General features: G+C 38.3%; 1 protein-coding gene across 1 annotated transcript in view; it reads right to left on the bottom strand.

The window, feature by feature from the left end:
- Positions 1 to 459: 459 nt before the first annotated feature.
- Positions 460 to 17,544, bottom strand: part of igsf9bb (immunoglobulin superfamily, member 9Bb) — a 264,759-nt gene continuing 247,674 nt past the window's right edge. The window contains exon 23 of the mRNA XM_036143535.1: positions 460 to 8,864. Coding sequence (XP_035999428.1) covers positions 8,650 to 8,864 — 215 coding nt within the window. The 3' untranslated portion in view covers positions 460 to 8,649. The remainder of the gene's footprint in view (positions 8,865 to 17,544) is intronic.

Genomic DNA, 17,544 nt, shown 5'->3' with positions numbered 1-17,544 from the left:
GTTTATCTGTAATTTACATGGTAAGCAATTTTGCAGTCCAGTCGCGGTAATCTCATAATCTCTAACAATTTAATAAAACCTAAATAGCTTAAAACCATGCTTTAGTGCACATTATTATTATGCATGCACACACACAGTCAACACTATCTAAATCAAATTCACTTATGGGACAAACTCTTTTTTTTATTGCATTGCTTTCATTTCACAAGGGAGTGGAACCGAGAACTGTGCTCCCTCAAGACGGAGCTTGGTACAGTGAGTGGGTGATCCTCCATTGTTTAGCCATGAAACAAAAATTTCCTGCTACTGGTCTGTTACTGTCAACTCCTAGTCTTTCCAAAATCTCTGAAGACTAAAGTTCCAAGCTCCAAAGTCACAAATGTTTTTATCATCAAAGCACATCCTTGTGTTGGAATGCTGGGATTTGAGTTATTAACAATAAATCCAACAGTCCTGTTAGAAAATTTAAACATTTTATTAAATAAAAACGATGTAATATACACCATTCTGAATATACAACTACAACAAGCATACCAAGACATTTAAAATACAAAAGATTGTTGAATTCAATTGCTTTCACGTTTTAGGGAAAAGAGTGGGGTGTGAGCAGGAATTACAGTAGCCATACATTCCTATCAGTGTTTGTGCAAACCAATATAAAAAGCATAATGAGAATGGACTTCTTAAAGGTGAAAAAATGTACAAGGTACACATGAAGACTTCAGATTTTCATGAAGCGATATTTTGAGGTACAGAGTTGTTTATGCCTATAATGAAAAATAATAATGTTAGTTATGTTTTAAATACAACTCAACTCATGTCAGGAAGACAGAACAATTAGAAGATATGAGTTTAGTTTGTTCTTCTTCCATTTGTATTGCATTTTCTAATAATAAGAATACAAATAACTATCAGTTACTGATTCATTTAAAATTTTCTTGTAACAAGGCAGCAATGACAAATATTTTAATCACAGAATGATGCTTCCTCTGGCAATCACAATTTATGGTACATCTATCTATTTTGGGGTTTTGGAGAAGTTTGGTTTTGTAAGAACTTTCCAATAGGATCTACAGCCTGCTTTGTGAAGGGAAACCTTCTTTCTCTGTCACGTTTAAAAGCCTCTACATGGATTCTGATGGACAATATATCAAAAGTTTAATATGAACATTACGCTCAGCACCAAAGACAATAAGTAGATACTATTTGAACCCACCAATAAGCCTGATGTAGAAGCACTGTCAATTCCAATCAATGCTCTATCAATTTCACTTGCTTTGAAATGTGCCTCTCCAAAAAGTTTGTCAAATTGAATCTTGGAATTTCCTGAAAGGACATTGGAGAAAACCCCTTACACCTCTGCCTCATGAGCGCAGCAGATCGATCGACCGGCCAAGCAGTGATCTACAGTACAGTACACGATTTTGTAGCTACATTTTGTCTGAAGCTAGGAAAAAAAACAAGGAAATAAAAAAAGCACCACAGATGTTTTTTAGCACCAGTTGTTAGAATGTATTTGATGGTTGTTGGTTGTCTTTTCTTTTTTTCTTCTTTTTTTTTTTTGGCAATTTACAGCAGTGAACTAAGTGTCTGGTGGGGAGTTTAGCAGCTGTTGCAATGCTCTACCTCCACTTCTAAGCTATTATTAGAAATTGTGTTGGTTAATTTGCCCATGCTCCACCTTGGAATCAAAATAACCAAGATTTGGAACTGTAGTGTCAATTCAAGTCAGCATGAAGAAGCACTGTGTGTTTTACCGCAAATGGAAACATTACACTGGAAAGCTTTTTTAAATGTGGAGCTGTCCAGAATACATTTAGATGTCAGTGCTTCTACAGGCGCAAAGCACCACAGAATGGAGGAAAAAAGCACAATAATCCATGCCAAGTGAAATAGCCATAAAAAACTAGGATAACCAAAGTAAATTGCAGTGTTATGGAAAATAAATTATCAGTATGGTAAGATGGTGCCCATAAATTATTGGGTATATCTGCTATTCACACGCACTATTAAAAAAAACTAATTTTGTCTTCTTTTCTTGAGGGTCTCTGGACAAAAAGATATACAGTACAGTTCAAAGTGGACCAATATCTGCTCTTCTCAACACAATTCAGCAGCTTAAATAGAAACATACATTCTTGAAGATATGGATCATCCCAAAACCTAAATTCCAGCGCAAGTGTCTTCTCTTCCCTACAATGATTGATATTAAATTCCTAAACTAATTTCTAGTATTTAATTTTCAAGCACTCACACACAGTAAAGACACTGATCACACCACGTTCTAACGTGTCACTGAAGTAGACCTTACACTACTCAGTTGTCACTCTCAGTTCCTCTGTATCACTGATGTGCGTCATATTTTCCTCTACAAAATAAATATATATATATATATATTTTTATATATCATATGGTAAACTTATTTGAAATATTTACAGTGCTAAAGTATCTGTTTAACTGTACTTTTAATCTAGAATGCATTTCAGTACTCTAGCCAGGTTTTACATAGTTTTTGATCAATACTCATTTCTGTTGCTGCAGTAAGCAGCAATGATCAGCGGCAAAGGTCATCAGAGTACCCGCATCATTCAAAGACACATGGTATCCGTCTGGACCATGGTCTGTCTGAATATGTCTGCAGCCAGCAGTTCAGGAAAATATGTCAGGTCAGACCCGTTAGGCTTTCCTCTAAGGTTGGTAAACGTAAATTAGCATAAATTAGCACCTTTCAAGCGACTGGAAACACAGAGCTTTTCTTTTTGAATTAAGGTCTATTCAACACTTCTAAATCTTAGATTGTTACTTAACATAAACCAATTTAGAAAAGCCCTCTTCTTTAAATCCAGAGGAAACAATCATAGCATTATATTAATTTAGATCCATTTTATTTGCATGGAGCAAATGATAACCTTCTGTTTAAGTTTTAGTTGTAATGTTTCTTTATTTATGCTATAGTTATATTTAGTCTTTATGATTTCTGAAGGGAAGTTTTTGTATGTTCTTTTTGGTAGTAATTTGTAGTCTATAAAATAAAAGTACAGAACCTTTTTCTTTCTTTCTGGATGTTGAGCTAAATGCTAATCGGAGTAGGGCCAAGACTGAAACCAGATAACTACCATTTTAAAAGAAGTACAATCTTAAAAATCTTTTACTAGGTCAGATTGTTCGGTACTAAAAGGACAGTAGTTCTTGTTAAAGTCTTACAAAGAGCATTACATTTGCTGTCAGCAGTCAGTGACCTAATCTGCGTCACAGCATTTCAGGTGTTCTGTATCGCCTCACTAATGCTTTAAAACACATATCACTAATGATACATTTAATTATCACTAGATCAAAATCTAAAATACAGAACAAACCTGAACTAGAATATTCTGCAGTTTCTGACTTTTTTTAAACATAGGATAATTCTTAGTTTTCCCCAAAACATTTTGTAAAAATTGAAACTTGCCTTGTGAACAGACAATATCATTACAAATGCTATAATTAAAATGAAAATGTTTCACACTAAAGTATTAAGAAAAATCCAACTTTCAATTTAAGTACATCAAATCAGTGGGGGAAGGGAGGAGGGTGTGGGCATGCAAAAAAAAATGTTTTGTCTGTTTTTAACATTAATAGCTAGTAGTGCAACACTTAGTTCTCCTACCAACTACTATAATGTAAAACTAACAGTAATTCTGTTCTTAGTAATTTTTTGTTTAATTTTGTTAAAATATAACACAACATTAAGTGCTAATTCTGTTAGTCCCTCTTAGCCCCTCAAATTGGGAAGCAGAAGAGAACATGGCATTTTAGTAATACACATGTGGGTTTTAGGGTTGGCTGGTAATGCTTTATGTACTGAGCTATCTACAGTTACAAAGGTACTTCCTTAAATATCTTTATTAAAGCTGATAAACATCTTTCATTAGTCATGCCAAGATCAGCTTATTGCCCAACCCTGTGTTCAGTATATATGACTACAGACTTTAATAGAGATGCTGATTTTGTGCGTGTAAGACAATGATTTAAAGGCGTATAAAACGCAGGTTAAATGGAGTGCTATGTGTTTGGGATGGTAGAAATCTGCTTTGGTCTTGGCTCCACCCTGTCTGCTCCAGGTTTCAAAGAAACTAATCTGCATTCATGAAAAGCAAAGACACTATATGTGTATTATCAATTGCAGGTAAGATAACGACTACTCATAGTCATATCCACCCCACACCACCACACTTATCACAGTCTCAGTTAGGGATTTATTTGCTATAACGTTTGTATCTGTTTTAAGTGCTGCAAGCTTTCTACAATGTCTGCAAATCCTACTATCAAATTCCCAACACTTCTCTCATAAAAAGATCCTCTGTGATAAAAGAATCCAAGTATCTGCTTAGAGACAATTGCAGCAAAACACCTTGATAAAAAGGAAACTGCCACTTTTATTCCCTTTTAATTTTGTATTATGGCAGCAACACCAGTTTTGTAATATTCTCCCTGCTTTACCATGCTGTATGTGGAAGAAGAGCTCCTTTCTTCTCCTGCTATAGGGTTTTAAAACCAATCAGAACTCTAATCTTTTCCATCGAACACTAAAAAAATACAGCTTCAGACATGGGTTAGTAGTTATTCATGGAAGGATCCGTCAGCTTCTCCTTTAGCACCTTCAGGTGATTTGATGCCACCTGTGATTGGATGGCTGCATCATTGATAAATCTTAATCACATCACATCAGTAATTGCAAAAAGAACGTGAAGACAGTGTTGTGAATTAGACCGTAGAACCTTAGATTAGCACAGAACTGAAAAGATGTCTCTGTAAGTTTACCACTGATGAACGTATGCTGCTTGATCTCAATTGAAATTAATATTGTTGCATCAAGACTGATGATTTCTATCAGTTAACATATTTATATAAATTCTAGAATTTCAAAGTTATTTCCACACTGGGTGCACATGTAGAGGCACATTTCCATCTTGACCAAAGCCACCAGGTTTCTTACAGCAATGCTTTTAAATCAACTCCACAACAGATGCATCTTGATAAATTAGTGTGTCATCAAAAAATTGTTTCCTCTCAGTTATTGAATTCTAAGTGTTACTGTCATATATTAGTGATTCATTACATCCAAAGTGATATATTGCAAGCCTTTAAGTCTGTTTATTCTGATCATTATGCCTTACAGCTAATGAAAACCCAACAGTTAATCAGTTATTCCTACGAAAGAGAAACGTGGGCCGTTTGGAAGGTCTGTCACTGTAAACACTGAAGGCTTGGTCAGGCCTCCTTTTGTATGAATCAGTTCATCAGTGCAGTGTAGCGTGGAGGTGATCAGCCTGTGGCTCTGAGAAGAAGCCCAGGTTGAGTTTATAACGGCTTTCATTGTTAGCTCTGGTCGTCTCCTGTTTCTTCTCACATTAGCCAGTAGATTCCCTACAGAACTCTGAGCAGCCGATCTCTTTAGCAATGATGAAGTGATCTGATCGGGTCCCAATCACTACATTTTTCACATGTTTGGTGTCCCTGACAACTCATCTCACCATGTTTTATGTCTATGCTCTGAGGTTATCAGCTACAGCCCAAGGAGATGTAGTTTTTGCCAATCACAGCTTATTTTGCCTTTCAGGGTTTGTAAAACTGTTCAGCAGTTCCTGAACATTGTTTTCTTGATTTTATCTGTACTTTTCTCCCCAGTGAGAGAGAGAAAAACTTTAGGGACACGAATGTTGGTGTCATATGTCATCCTGCCTTTCCACCAGTCCCACACAGATACACTGTTCTCCGTAGCAAAGGGAGCAGCGCGTAGCTCAGGTCTAATCATTATATAGTCTGTCTTAATAACAAAGCACCAATTGTTCCTGCAAACACGCCTTATTACAATGTGTAATCAAAAACAGAGTTAACAGGCTAATGGTTAGCTTACCAATTCTGTAAGTCATGTGCATGTAGGCTAAAGAAGGAAGGTGACTTATTTTAAGACGGCAGATGTTTGTCTTGAGCCAGATATCAGTTTAGCATCTAATGCTAAAGCTGCTTTGTGATGAACACTGGATCAGTCCTAATGATAGCTGGAGATCGCCACCAGCCCCCCAGCGACCCTTCATTAATTAGCAGGTTTGACCAATGGAGGGATGATTGAATGATAAAGTCATGGGCCCTTTACGTAAGGCTTGTCAGAACATTGTAGTAGGTTTCAGAACCAAGTTAATGTGGGTTGGAGCTGCATATTAAGGCTGTCCTGCAGAATTTCCGGGTGGAAATAAATATGTGCAACAGGAAAGAGTCCAGTATCATGAGCACAACTAGCAACTAAGTGCAATCATGATGATTTCACTACGCTGTAAAACTAATGGGGAGTTTACAAGCATTTAATTGGCATCTTTTTAAGCATATTTAATGAAATATTGTACTGCAACTCAATATCAGACTATGGATATTCTTAACTCAGTACTGATCACTAAAGGTCCTGATATCCAACGTGAATGACTCTGCTGAAAAATTTGTCAGCTTATTGGTTTGTGAATGTTTAGGATGTAACGTGGTCAAAAAATTTGTTTTTTGGGTTAAAAATAATTTTCCGAGAAAATCAATTTTGGTTTTCATTTGGTTTAAAACATGATCATCATAATTAACAGAAATATATCACTCATTTGGAATCATTTGATAGAAAATTGTAATTTATTGAGATGTTACCTGTATGTGTGAAAAGGATTTTAAATGTATTATTTTTTTTATTTCTGATGATCTTCTCCTCTGTAGTATATATGTAAAATATAAATTAACAAAAATATTTTCCAGACTACACCATAGATAGCACTTCTGTCTGCAAGTACCGTGAATATGTATCTGAACCAGAACACTAACTCAGGATTGTAAAAATATGGCAGACTTCTGAAGACTTTGTAGGACTAGCAGCTTGAGATCACAAAAAACTGAAATAAATGCATAAAATTGCACATCTGACATGAAACTTTATGCATGCTTTGTTTCACAGCAAATGTTCCCATGACATCTTAAAGTAATTAGACAACGTAAAGAAACCGAGCACCTTGGAGGGTAAAAAATATAAGAGCTAATTGTTAGAGCACATGTCCACTGTCTGTGATTTCGACCAGCAGAATGTGCAGAGTAAGATACAGCTGTGTTTTGGCACCTTCTTTGATCACGTTGTAAATGAAAAGTCATTGCTGAGTGTCCTCGTTCTCATGCAGTTTTAAACAGAGCATTAAATAATAAACTGCTTACTAGAGCCAGTGGTAAATATGCCTTTTGGCTCACTTTGTTCTACCTTTAATGCCTCCCACTGCTCTCTGAACATGCAGCTACTCACCTACAAAGAAAATTTAAAACATGAAGCTCATTTGAAAAAACTGACAAGTAAAACAGGCAGAAAATCTGATTAAGGCAAAAAAAAAAAAAAAAAAAAATGTTTTTTTTATGTTTACACCAATATACTATGGCACAAAATCCTATCATCCACAATCTACAATTTTTTTCGGAACCTTTTTGGCATGACTTTCTGAACAGAATTTGAAACCCTCAACTCTGCAAGAAAAGGAGAGGCAAACGTTATGAAACTGATAAAATTTAACTCCAGTGCAAATACTGTAGCTGTCAGACAGCATTTGTATAATTTAGAATGAAAAAAGTTGTCTTTGCCATTCCTCAAACAAGCAGATCAAAAAGTTTAAAGTGTTATTTTCAGCATGTTATAAGCTAGATCAACGGAACAGAAAGTATGTCTTCTTTAAAACCACAAGAAAGATAAACATTGCAGTAGAGGAGCAAAAGTATTTACTAATTAGACAGGAAAAGCTGAATTGTTGAGCTGGTTGAGTCTGATGGTTGTGTGGTCTTGTGTGCAGCGAGGTAATCAGTAGGAAACTAAGATCGTCCGTATATATGAGGCAGAAAATTCATTGGAAGGAGCCGTAAACAGAGGTGTGGGAGGGAAGCTGGAATCAACGAGAAACTGGCTCAGCTCAGCAAACATGAGTTCAGCCTGAAAAATTTCAACTCGCCAATGAAGCTGTCAGGGACAACTTTGGGAAAACCGAGGGAAATAATCAAGTCCTGTCACTTTTTTGTAAAATTCAGGTTTTTGCACTGGAGTAAATATTTGAGCGGAAACTCAAAATCAGTGAAGTTCTTATTAGAAGGGAATAGTCATTGATTTAAGATTATACAGAACATGTTTGTGCCTTGGAGCATCTCTAGCTATAAAACTTTAAACAAATCATTCAACTTTTTCCACAGGAATAGTCTTACAACTACAACTCCAATCTGTGATATCATTCTAATTTATCTTTAGTACTACTTTTATTTAAAGTAAAGTGAGAAAAAAAGATTTGTCCAAGAATGTTTTTTTTTTCTATTCTACTAGAAAATGTTTTCTGAATTAGTCTTTTTTCAGTTTATACCCTAAAGTAACCAAGGTTACTGTCAACAACAACCTGCTAATAAGTGTAAATTTAATAAACCAAGTGTGAAGCTACAGATTACACTAAATCTGAACTCTGAAATGTATTCCTGTTTTAAATTTGTGGATAAATTAAATAAAAATAAAAACACTCCACTGACTTTGTTGTCTTGTCCAGCTGAGATGCAGCTAATGAAAATTTTGATGGAATAGTAATGGGAGTGTGTCCCTAGATGTGACCTCATCTCTGGGGCCTTTCAGAGGAAGGTGGCATGGTCTAGGTCCATGTTGTCTACGCTAGCTAAAATGGCCTTCTGGTCCTCCCGTGGTGGACGGCGGTACAGCAGGGCAGAAAAGCGAGTGTACGGGTCATGAAGAATGGGCCGTTTCTTCTTCTTGCAGAGGTAGAGCGCTTCTTCGGGCTGGAGTACCTGAGAGGTGTAGGCCTGCTGGGTCTGAGAGGTGGAGACACCTGGAGGAAGATGATTGTAAAGGTGAGTCATAACCAGGTAAACTTATGACGACAAAAGACAAGAGTCAAGATTTTTTTCCTCCACGCATGCATCTTTCTTTATGTCTATATGTCAAAAGATTGCAAAAAGATTGAAGTTGATAACCCATTCTCCCTGATACATGCATTCAAATGTGTATCTTGTTATAATTATCAAGATGGTATTTAACTTGTGACTTTCATAATTTTCATCTTTAATTAAAACATGCAAAATCTGTCATGACTCCAGTACTCTGGATATTTTTAGGAAAGATATTTAGTTACTTGTAAAGACATTACCTCTATTAAAACATTTAAATAAGAAGGAAAACTGGTGTACCTGTGCCAGTACAGTAGGTGATGATTACAACAGATAAAAACAAAAGAATGAGCATCCTTAACATTGTTAAAGATACAGATAAAATAAAAAGGCATGTACATTTCCTACATGGAATATCAAATGATTATTCACTTAGAGACATATTTGATGGGAAAGATTTAATTTACGTTTATATTTTAGTGGGTATATACGGCACAGAAGTGAAAATCTGTGAGCAGCAGTATGGTTCATGCCAAGACAAAATACTACAAATGCAGCTTTGATGATGCTGATGTACAGAGAGGGTCATACAGAGCTGCTTTGTGTTTCTGTAGATCTACGCAAAGCATTTGACAGGGTACCACAAAAGAAGCTGTGGTATTGTATGAAGAAGTCTGGCGTACCAGAGAAATAAGGTAGAGTTGTGTGAGAGCTGTAAGACTATGGTGAGGGATGCTGTAGGTGCGACAGAGGACTTAAAGGTGGAAGTGGGACCGCATCAAGGATTGGCTCTGAGCCCCTCATTGTTTGCTGTGGTGATGGACAAGCTGACAGATGAGGTTAGACAGGAATCTCCATGGACTATGATGTAGAGAGATGGAGCCATACTAAGTCATTTTTGAGTGGCACTGCCCCTACAGGACCTTTTGAAAATAGCACTGTCGTAAATACTCGCTTCCCCCCCCCCATGTGCCCCCCACAGCTACAGCACAATGTCACTCTCAAAGCAGCTAGAGACGGCAAGAGAGAGAGATCTGTGTATGCGGAAAAAGAGACCCAGTTCACTGTGAGCTCAGTGTAACACAACATGGGTGAGTCTATTTATAACTCTTGTGTATTTAGGAGATGGATGGGGACAAGGAGGAGGTGAGAGAGAGAGAAGATGTGTGTATGCGGACGGATAGTAGCTGAAGTTACCGGTCTGTAGCGCAGCGGGAGCTGGTCTATTCATAGCTGTTGAGCTAGTTGCTTTGTTTGTTGCCCAAATAATTGACTTCATAGTCAAAAACAAGCCCTATAAACCGTAACCTTCAAGTCACGAAATTTACAAGAGACTTAAAAAAAAGCCAGACGTTGCCTATAATGAGCAGACTTGGTGACATTGTTATTGATGCCCAATGACCTTACATTGGGCTGCCGTAAAGCAGTTTGTCTTACTGCAAGAACAAGAATAGACCCACAAGACCGCTTCTGGGGCTCAATCCAAATACCCTTATAGAGCAAGGACTCTTTAGCCAAAGCAGAAGTGTGTCAGCGGTCACTAGGGTAAGTGCTGTCCGACTAGTGCAGTCAGTAAGGAAGGAGGTAGGAAAGGTAGCCTTTATAGTCCCTCCTGCGGCTAGTTTCGCCTAGGCACCCCGCAACCACCCTTACTGGCACTAGGAACCCTTAAGGTATCCCACAAACCTTTGTGTGACATGACATATAAGTACAGCCCCCTCACAGAAATCAACGGAAAAGTCCAGAGAGAAGAGATCGCGCACTTTGTAGTTAATTTTTGGAAGGCTGTAGGCCAGGATTTGACTTGGATCATCCATGAACGTTTCCGTCACATAATGACATCAGAGTTAAAGGCTGCTCGAATTTGGCACAGCAGTCTGAAGCTCCTTTTCTTCTCATGATAGGGTTCATACTGTTGATCCCGTGAAAGCTCAAGAAACAAGAACTAGGAACAGGAGTTAGAAGTTATTATTAAGGGTATTCAGATGGAGCCTCTTTCAGCACACAGATAGGTGCAAGTGTGGTTTTCCAGCCAGACACTAGGGGGAGATGACAGACCCTTCAATTATCTTCTAAACACTTAGATTACCATCACAGGGACTTAGAAGAGAATATATTAAGGTAAACATGTTACTCAGAGTGGCTTTAAGTTCTTTGGGTCAACAGTCCAGTAAGTGTGTAATAGGTGAGGATACATGCTCAAGTTGGTTGGAATGAATGGAGAAAAGTGTCAGGTGGGGTGTGTGTGTGTAAAAGAGTATCAGTGCGAACGAAAGGAAAGGTGTACCAGACGATGGTGAAACCAGCAGGATCGTCCAGATTAGAGACAATGAGTCATTGAGGAAGATAGCAGAGATGAAAATGCTGAGGGTCTCTTTGGGATCTGCCTATTACTCTACCTGATTGGTGACATCATAAAAGTTGAAATGGAAACAAATTATTGCCTTAGGACATATGTATCACTCATTTTTGAAGCAAAGCCTTATCTTGTATAATTGTAAATAGCTTGTACAATCATTTTTATCGTACATTTTTCTCATTTTGTTGTTTAAATCGGCTACTGTATTTTCCTCTGTTTAATGGAATATTGCATTTCTTAACTGATTATCATTAGTCTCTCAGATGCTAAGGTAATGTTGCACAATAATGCATATTTTCTCACATTGTTGTGAATATTAGCTGCTGATTTTCCTCTGTTTAACTTGAATAGTTTGTTTATGTTATATATAAACAATATATCATATATTGTAATGGATGGTGAGCTATTTAAAATAAATTGCCTAATTAATATTTTTGTAGACTATCAAATAAATTATTCAAAGTGAATTTTATGAATTAAGAATGTTGCATATTGTTTTTGGATGTTTGTCTGTTTTGATTAGCATTGTGGTGGTTTATGTTTTGTTTAATGTTGTTTGCAATTTGTAATGGTTTTGAGTGTTTTGTGTGTACCTCACGGGCTGCTGTAGATAATGAGGGCGGGCTCTATAAAAGCTGGTACAATCATTGTGCCAATGAATGGCTTGAACCGTCAAATGTATAACCAAGAAATCAACATAGTATTCCCCAGTGAAAGCAGCGAGGTACGTTTTTGTTTGTTTGTATTTTGTTGTTTGGTAAGTTTGTTTTGTATTCTAATATTTGTATATGTTTTAGTTTTCACGGTGACTTTGGTGACTGAGAGACTGTGTACCTTTGGTGACTGTGATGGATCTTCATCAAAGAAAATAAAACGCTAAAATCACCCGTCGAGACCGGCTGAATAATTCAAGTACTGGGGAGCTGCTACATATATTATATTATTTATATCATATATCATAATATGGCATATTATGGCATAATATGCCATATTATAATATTATCAATAACAGTTTAATACTTACTATGGTTGTATTTTTTATTTTTGTCTTATTTTTGTTATTTATTTTGTTTTGATAAATTCATTCTCATTTGGTCTAGAACTAACTTTAGATTAGATTAGCTGTTCTTTTTCATTAATGGAAGGCAAGGCAAGGCAAGGAAAATTGATTTATTTAACACATTTTTGTAGGACAACGCAAAGCGCTTTCTTTACTATTTAGTGTGTACTGTCTGTGTTTTTTCCAGTCATGCCCGGATTTCCCCATTGTGGAACAGTAAGTGAGTTTCTTATATTACTTTTATGTTACTTTTAAGGATCTTGAGAATGGTATTCATGCTGGAATCGCCACTTGTCTGGACTATTGTAATTCTTTGTACTTCAGACTCCAGCATTTCTTTGCATTAATGTTTTCATTTTATTGTTACATTTTTAAGTTTAAATGATCTAGCCCCATCCTATCTACATGATCTGCTCAACATCCACACAACACTGAAATCAAGCATCTTCTGTGGTGGGTGGCATGTTGATCACAGTGGTAGACTGGGGGTGTGATGGCATGAGCTTAGTATCAGTTATTGCCTTGGGGTGGGCAGCTGAGGAGGGGTTGCAGGGCTTGGTTCCTCTGGTCTGGCCTGCTAGTCCCTCTGCTCTTTCAGAATCAGTATCAGAAATACTTTAATAATTATTTTCGTTACACGCTCCACATATACAGATATACAACATTTATTGATAGTGACGATGTGCAAAAACAGTGCAAAAAATAAAAGTTCAGGTGTCCCTGAATTCTGGGCAGCAGGTGAAGCACTGACTAGCCTGGGTTCTTCTGTTGCAAGGGGGTTGTTGCACTGCATGGCTCCTGTCAACTCCTGGGGGAATCCTTAGCTGTGGTCTCTGTTGTGTTTGCATGGGTAGGGCAGGACAGGGGTTGGATCAGTTAGGGAGCAGATCCCATGTAGGGGCTAATGCTAGTGGCTTGGCACTCATCCCCTCATGCCTAACATACGCAACACTACATAACAATATGTGTTTTGGGTGTGTGGTGAGATACCTTCCTGGCATGAGGGGAGTACATGGCAAAATAGACACACATGCATTCACCAGGAGGATAGGGATGGTATCCTTCCTTTGTTTCACACTAGCTCAGTGGGGACTGTTTATGTTGCAGAAAACCTGGCAGTGTTAGTGGGGTGGTAGACCAGCGAAGGGTGCCCCACTGGTATGGGATTGTTTGTGGGGGGACTTGGGCCATCTCACAGTGTGGTGGGTTCCTGGATAATAGCTAGGAGTGGCAGCAGGGTAGACAAGAGAGCAACACGGTTCATGATCCACATCAACCCCATTGCAGCCATAGCACCTCCATTCCATTAGTAATACCTCCAGACAAAACCCACCATCACACCAGAGCAGTACCTTAATGCTTAGTTCCCCTAGGAATAGCACTGCCCTTGTGTCAACATCGCCACACCCTTCAGACCCAGATGTGAAGGCAGCTGTTCATTCCTCCTATACTACTAAGTGATGTATCTATTTTTTAGAGACCAAACCAATTTGGATTTCTTCTGTTGTTTTTATTCTTCAAAGCAGATATTATCTCCATTTAAAAATAATCTAACACATTATTAAATAAGTTAATAAGTTATATTTAAACACTAGTCTCACGGTATTGTTAGTTTGTTGCAATGATTGGAACTGCAAGAAGTGTGTGACATTTATTGGTGTTTAAATCAACATTTGTGATTTGAACACCAAGCAGGCAGCATGAGGGGCAGACCTGGACTGTGTACTCAAGGCTTCTTGCTAGGTCTTCACATTTGCAGTCAAAAGTCATACACAGACAACTAAAAAAGCAAAGAAGGACCAACACAGGCATAGCTACCTCCCCCAACCCTGGGAAGAGCAGAGGGGAGCCCCAGAACAACCCCCCCCCCCCCCCCCCCAGCAGCCACAGTGCCGAAGCCCACGGGAGCTGTAGCAACAAGCCAGCGGGCGCCGCCGAATCTACTTTTAAAAAGTTTTTGAAGGCATCTTTGGGGGTGGAGGTTTAAGGAGGCCAGTTATTCCTAGAGGACATTCTATGTTTATTTGTTTAAAGGAACAATAAGCAATATTTCAATATTTTAGATAGAAAGAACAAAAAAAAATCATTATGTGAAGAACTAAAGGTAATATTTCAGATAGACTGTGGTATGACATCACACCACAGCTCTTTGTGTTGTTCTCCAGTCTCTTGTTTACATGCCTGGGCCAGACCCTGTGGGTACATGTGTGCGTGCCGGAACATCTGCCATTCAGGGCTCAGCCCCTCCCTGCCCTAAAATGCCACCATCAGAGCAGCACAGTGTTGGAGCAACATGGCAGGGAGCACGTTCTCTTGCTAACCGTATGAAATGTTCCTCTGAAAGGTGATGCTGTTTTGCCATGTTTCTGCTCATAGAAGTTGATTTGTGAGATGGGAAGGGAGGAGCTGGGTGGCTGAAAAGAGGCGTGGCTTGTCACACATCTTGTTTGGGTCTACTCACAGTGCTCAAGCGCCCCCTAGTGGTGAAATATCACTTTTTGCTCCTTTAATCTTAAATTTGGACTGTATAATAAATTTTAGATGGTGATATCCAAAGGTCAATACCATATAAATCTTAAAAAATATTAAAGGGTATAAAAATCATATATCTTCTCAATGGTTTACCCCTTTACTAATCTATGTTAGAAAGTAAAGAGCTCTTTTATTTTTCAGGACATCTGGATTGTTCTAAATGGGTAGTTGTCTGCATGGCAGAACCGAAGATATGTTCCTTTTGAGATATTCCCACCAGTGCTGATATTGACGCTTTTAAAATATCTAATGCTTAAAGAAATAAAAGGGCTGATAAATGAGATATAGATATAGATTTACTTACATGTTTTTTGTACAATCTCTAACCATAGGTTTTCCGATGGATTTCGTCTAAATCCACATCAATATATATTGTAATCTATGTGCAAGGTAATATTTTTAAAAGTTTAGAATGTCCAACACTCCGAGATTATTAGTTTTTAGATCTGCGCATCAAGGTTTAAGATGTCCATAAACGTCACAAATTTGATTGCAGACACTCTTCTCATGAATGAGAAAAGGATAGTTTTACTGTGTAAAATCATCTATTATTAATTTGAGTACTGGGATGTAATTTAAAATGTGTAAGCTCATTCAGTCTGTTACAAATATTATGATCAGTGGTTCTCAACCTTTTTTCAGTGATGTACCCCTAACAGGTGCAAAGCATTTTTAGTTGAGAAAAAAAAAAAGACTTAAAACAGTCTATTGAACTATTTGGAAATAAAAAGATATAACTGAAAAAGAACGGGGAATTAAGAATTAACTTAGTTATAAATAAAGATTTGTGCACATAAAATAATTATGAACATAAAGTGTCCTCTTTTGGGATCATAGTAAAAAGAAATCCATGATTTCTCAAAAAGAAACTATTTGATTTGATTTTAAATAAATGCAGAAATTGCTAAAAAAAAAAAAAAAAATCTGTAGAGTTTTTCCTGATAGGTGACTGGGAGCTTGCTTCGCTTTGCTTTAGACAAGAGAAATAGGTTTCTGACCCAATCCAGCTGTGCAGATTTCTCTTCCATGTCCGGAAAGTAGGACTGAAAATCCTGAATCAACTTGGTCAAATGTCCCACTGTGACCAACTTGATTGGAGCTCTGGCTACATCGTCACTAGAGAGAAAATCACTCAGCTGAGGAAAGCAGGTAGAATCCTCCTGTGCACAGGCCCTTCTCCACAGCTCTGCTTTTTTCAGGATGCCACCCACTTTGTCATACATGTTTAAAATGCTGGGGTCCTTGCCCTGCAGAGACATATTCAGCTAGTTAAGTTTGCTGAATATGTCTGCCAGATAGCAGAGCTTTGCAGGCCAGTGTGTGTCCTCGAACAGGGTGGCATGGGGAGATCTGTGCCCAATCATAAAGGCGTGTACTTTGGATCTTAATTCTAACAGCCAGTTGAGTATTCTTCCTCCAGAGAGCCAGCACTCTTGTGTGTAGCAGGAGTTGTGTGTGTTCAGCTCCCATATTTTCACAGAGGCGGCGAAACAGGTGTATATTAAATGGACTTGACTTAATGAAGTTGATCACTTTGATGCTGCTGTTCAAGACGTCATGTCACACTGGGCTCATGTTCTCCCTGTGTATGACAGTGAGTCCACATCATGTCGGGGTTTTTCTTTTTTAATGAGGGGCAGTCCTTTCACGCTCATTGATGCTGCAGCATTTCCAGCTCAAACTGTTTTCACAGAAAGCGGCATTGACACCATCAAATATTGCCTTTTACCCTTCAAACATTTAAAGAATAGGAAGGGCTCGTAAATGTCCTCAGTATCGACCTACGTCACAAAAGCAACAAGTTGTGAGTTTCCACTGACATCTGTGGATTCATCCAGCTGGTGTGAAATGGACTTGCTAAGTTTTCCCACAACTTGCTAGACAATGTCTGTTCAGATTCTATCGACTCTGTGGCAAATAGAGTCATTTGACAAAGGCACAGTCTTTAATTACTGCGCTGTGTCTCAGCCAGCACCACAGCCGCTGGAAGGAGCAGGTCTTCAGTGATAGGGAATGGCTTTAGGTGCCAGCAAAGACACTGCATAAAGGCCTCCAGGGCTTTGGCTGATGCTGTGGAGGGCTTCTGCACCGTGTCTTGAGATGATCTGAATTCAGATAAGATCCTCTTAAAAATGTCAGGGGCTTACCGGCGCGATTACTATGTTTTGTCTTAAGATGACGCTGCAGATGAGCTGGCTTCATGCTACTGTTAAAGGCATACTATGCAACATTTTTCAGTTAATTAATGTGTTCCATACTGTTTTGGATGATTAAATTAGTCATTTCAGGTCGAACAAAGGTTTTCTCGGCCGCCCTGGGGGTTTGTGGGGGAAATACCGCACTTGCAATTGCAGGAGCTCACGGCCCGCACACACAGGCTCAGAAGTCTCGCTTTACGGCGAGAACTCCATGTGTTTTTTCCCTGCCATTCACTATATGCACGCGCGAAAGCAACAACAAAGAACCGCGTGTTAACGTCAAATAAACATGCACGCATATCGAGTTTTATTATTATTATTATTTATTTTAATTTTTTTTATGTTGGCGAGACGCTACTGCGGCGGCCGCGGCGAGGCGGCGGCGGTGGCTTGGCGAGGCTGTGGCGGTAGCGTCTCGCCAACATAAAAAAAATTAAAAATAAATAATAATAATATTAATAATAAAACTGGCG

The sequence above is a fragment of the Fundulus heteroclitus genome, chromosome 11 (genome assembly GCF_011125445.2).
Source record: "Fundulus heteroclitus isolate FHET01 chromosome 11, MU-UCD_Fhet_4.1, whole genome shotgun sequence".
Classification (NCBI taxonomy): domain Eukaryota; kingdom Metazoa; phylum Chordata; class Actinopteri; order Cyprinodontiformes; family Fundulidae; genus Fundulus; species Fundulus heteroclitus.
The sequence above is the reverse complement of the archived record's forward strand: the minus strand, read 5'-3'. Positions and strand labels throughout refer to the sequence as shown.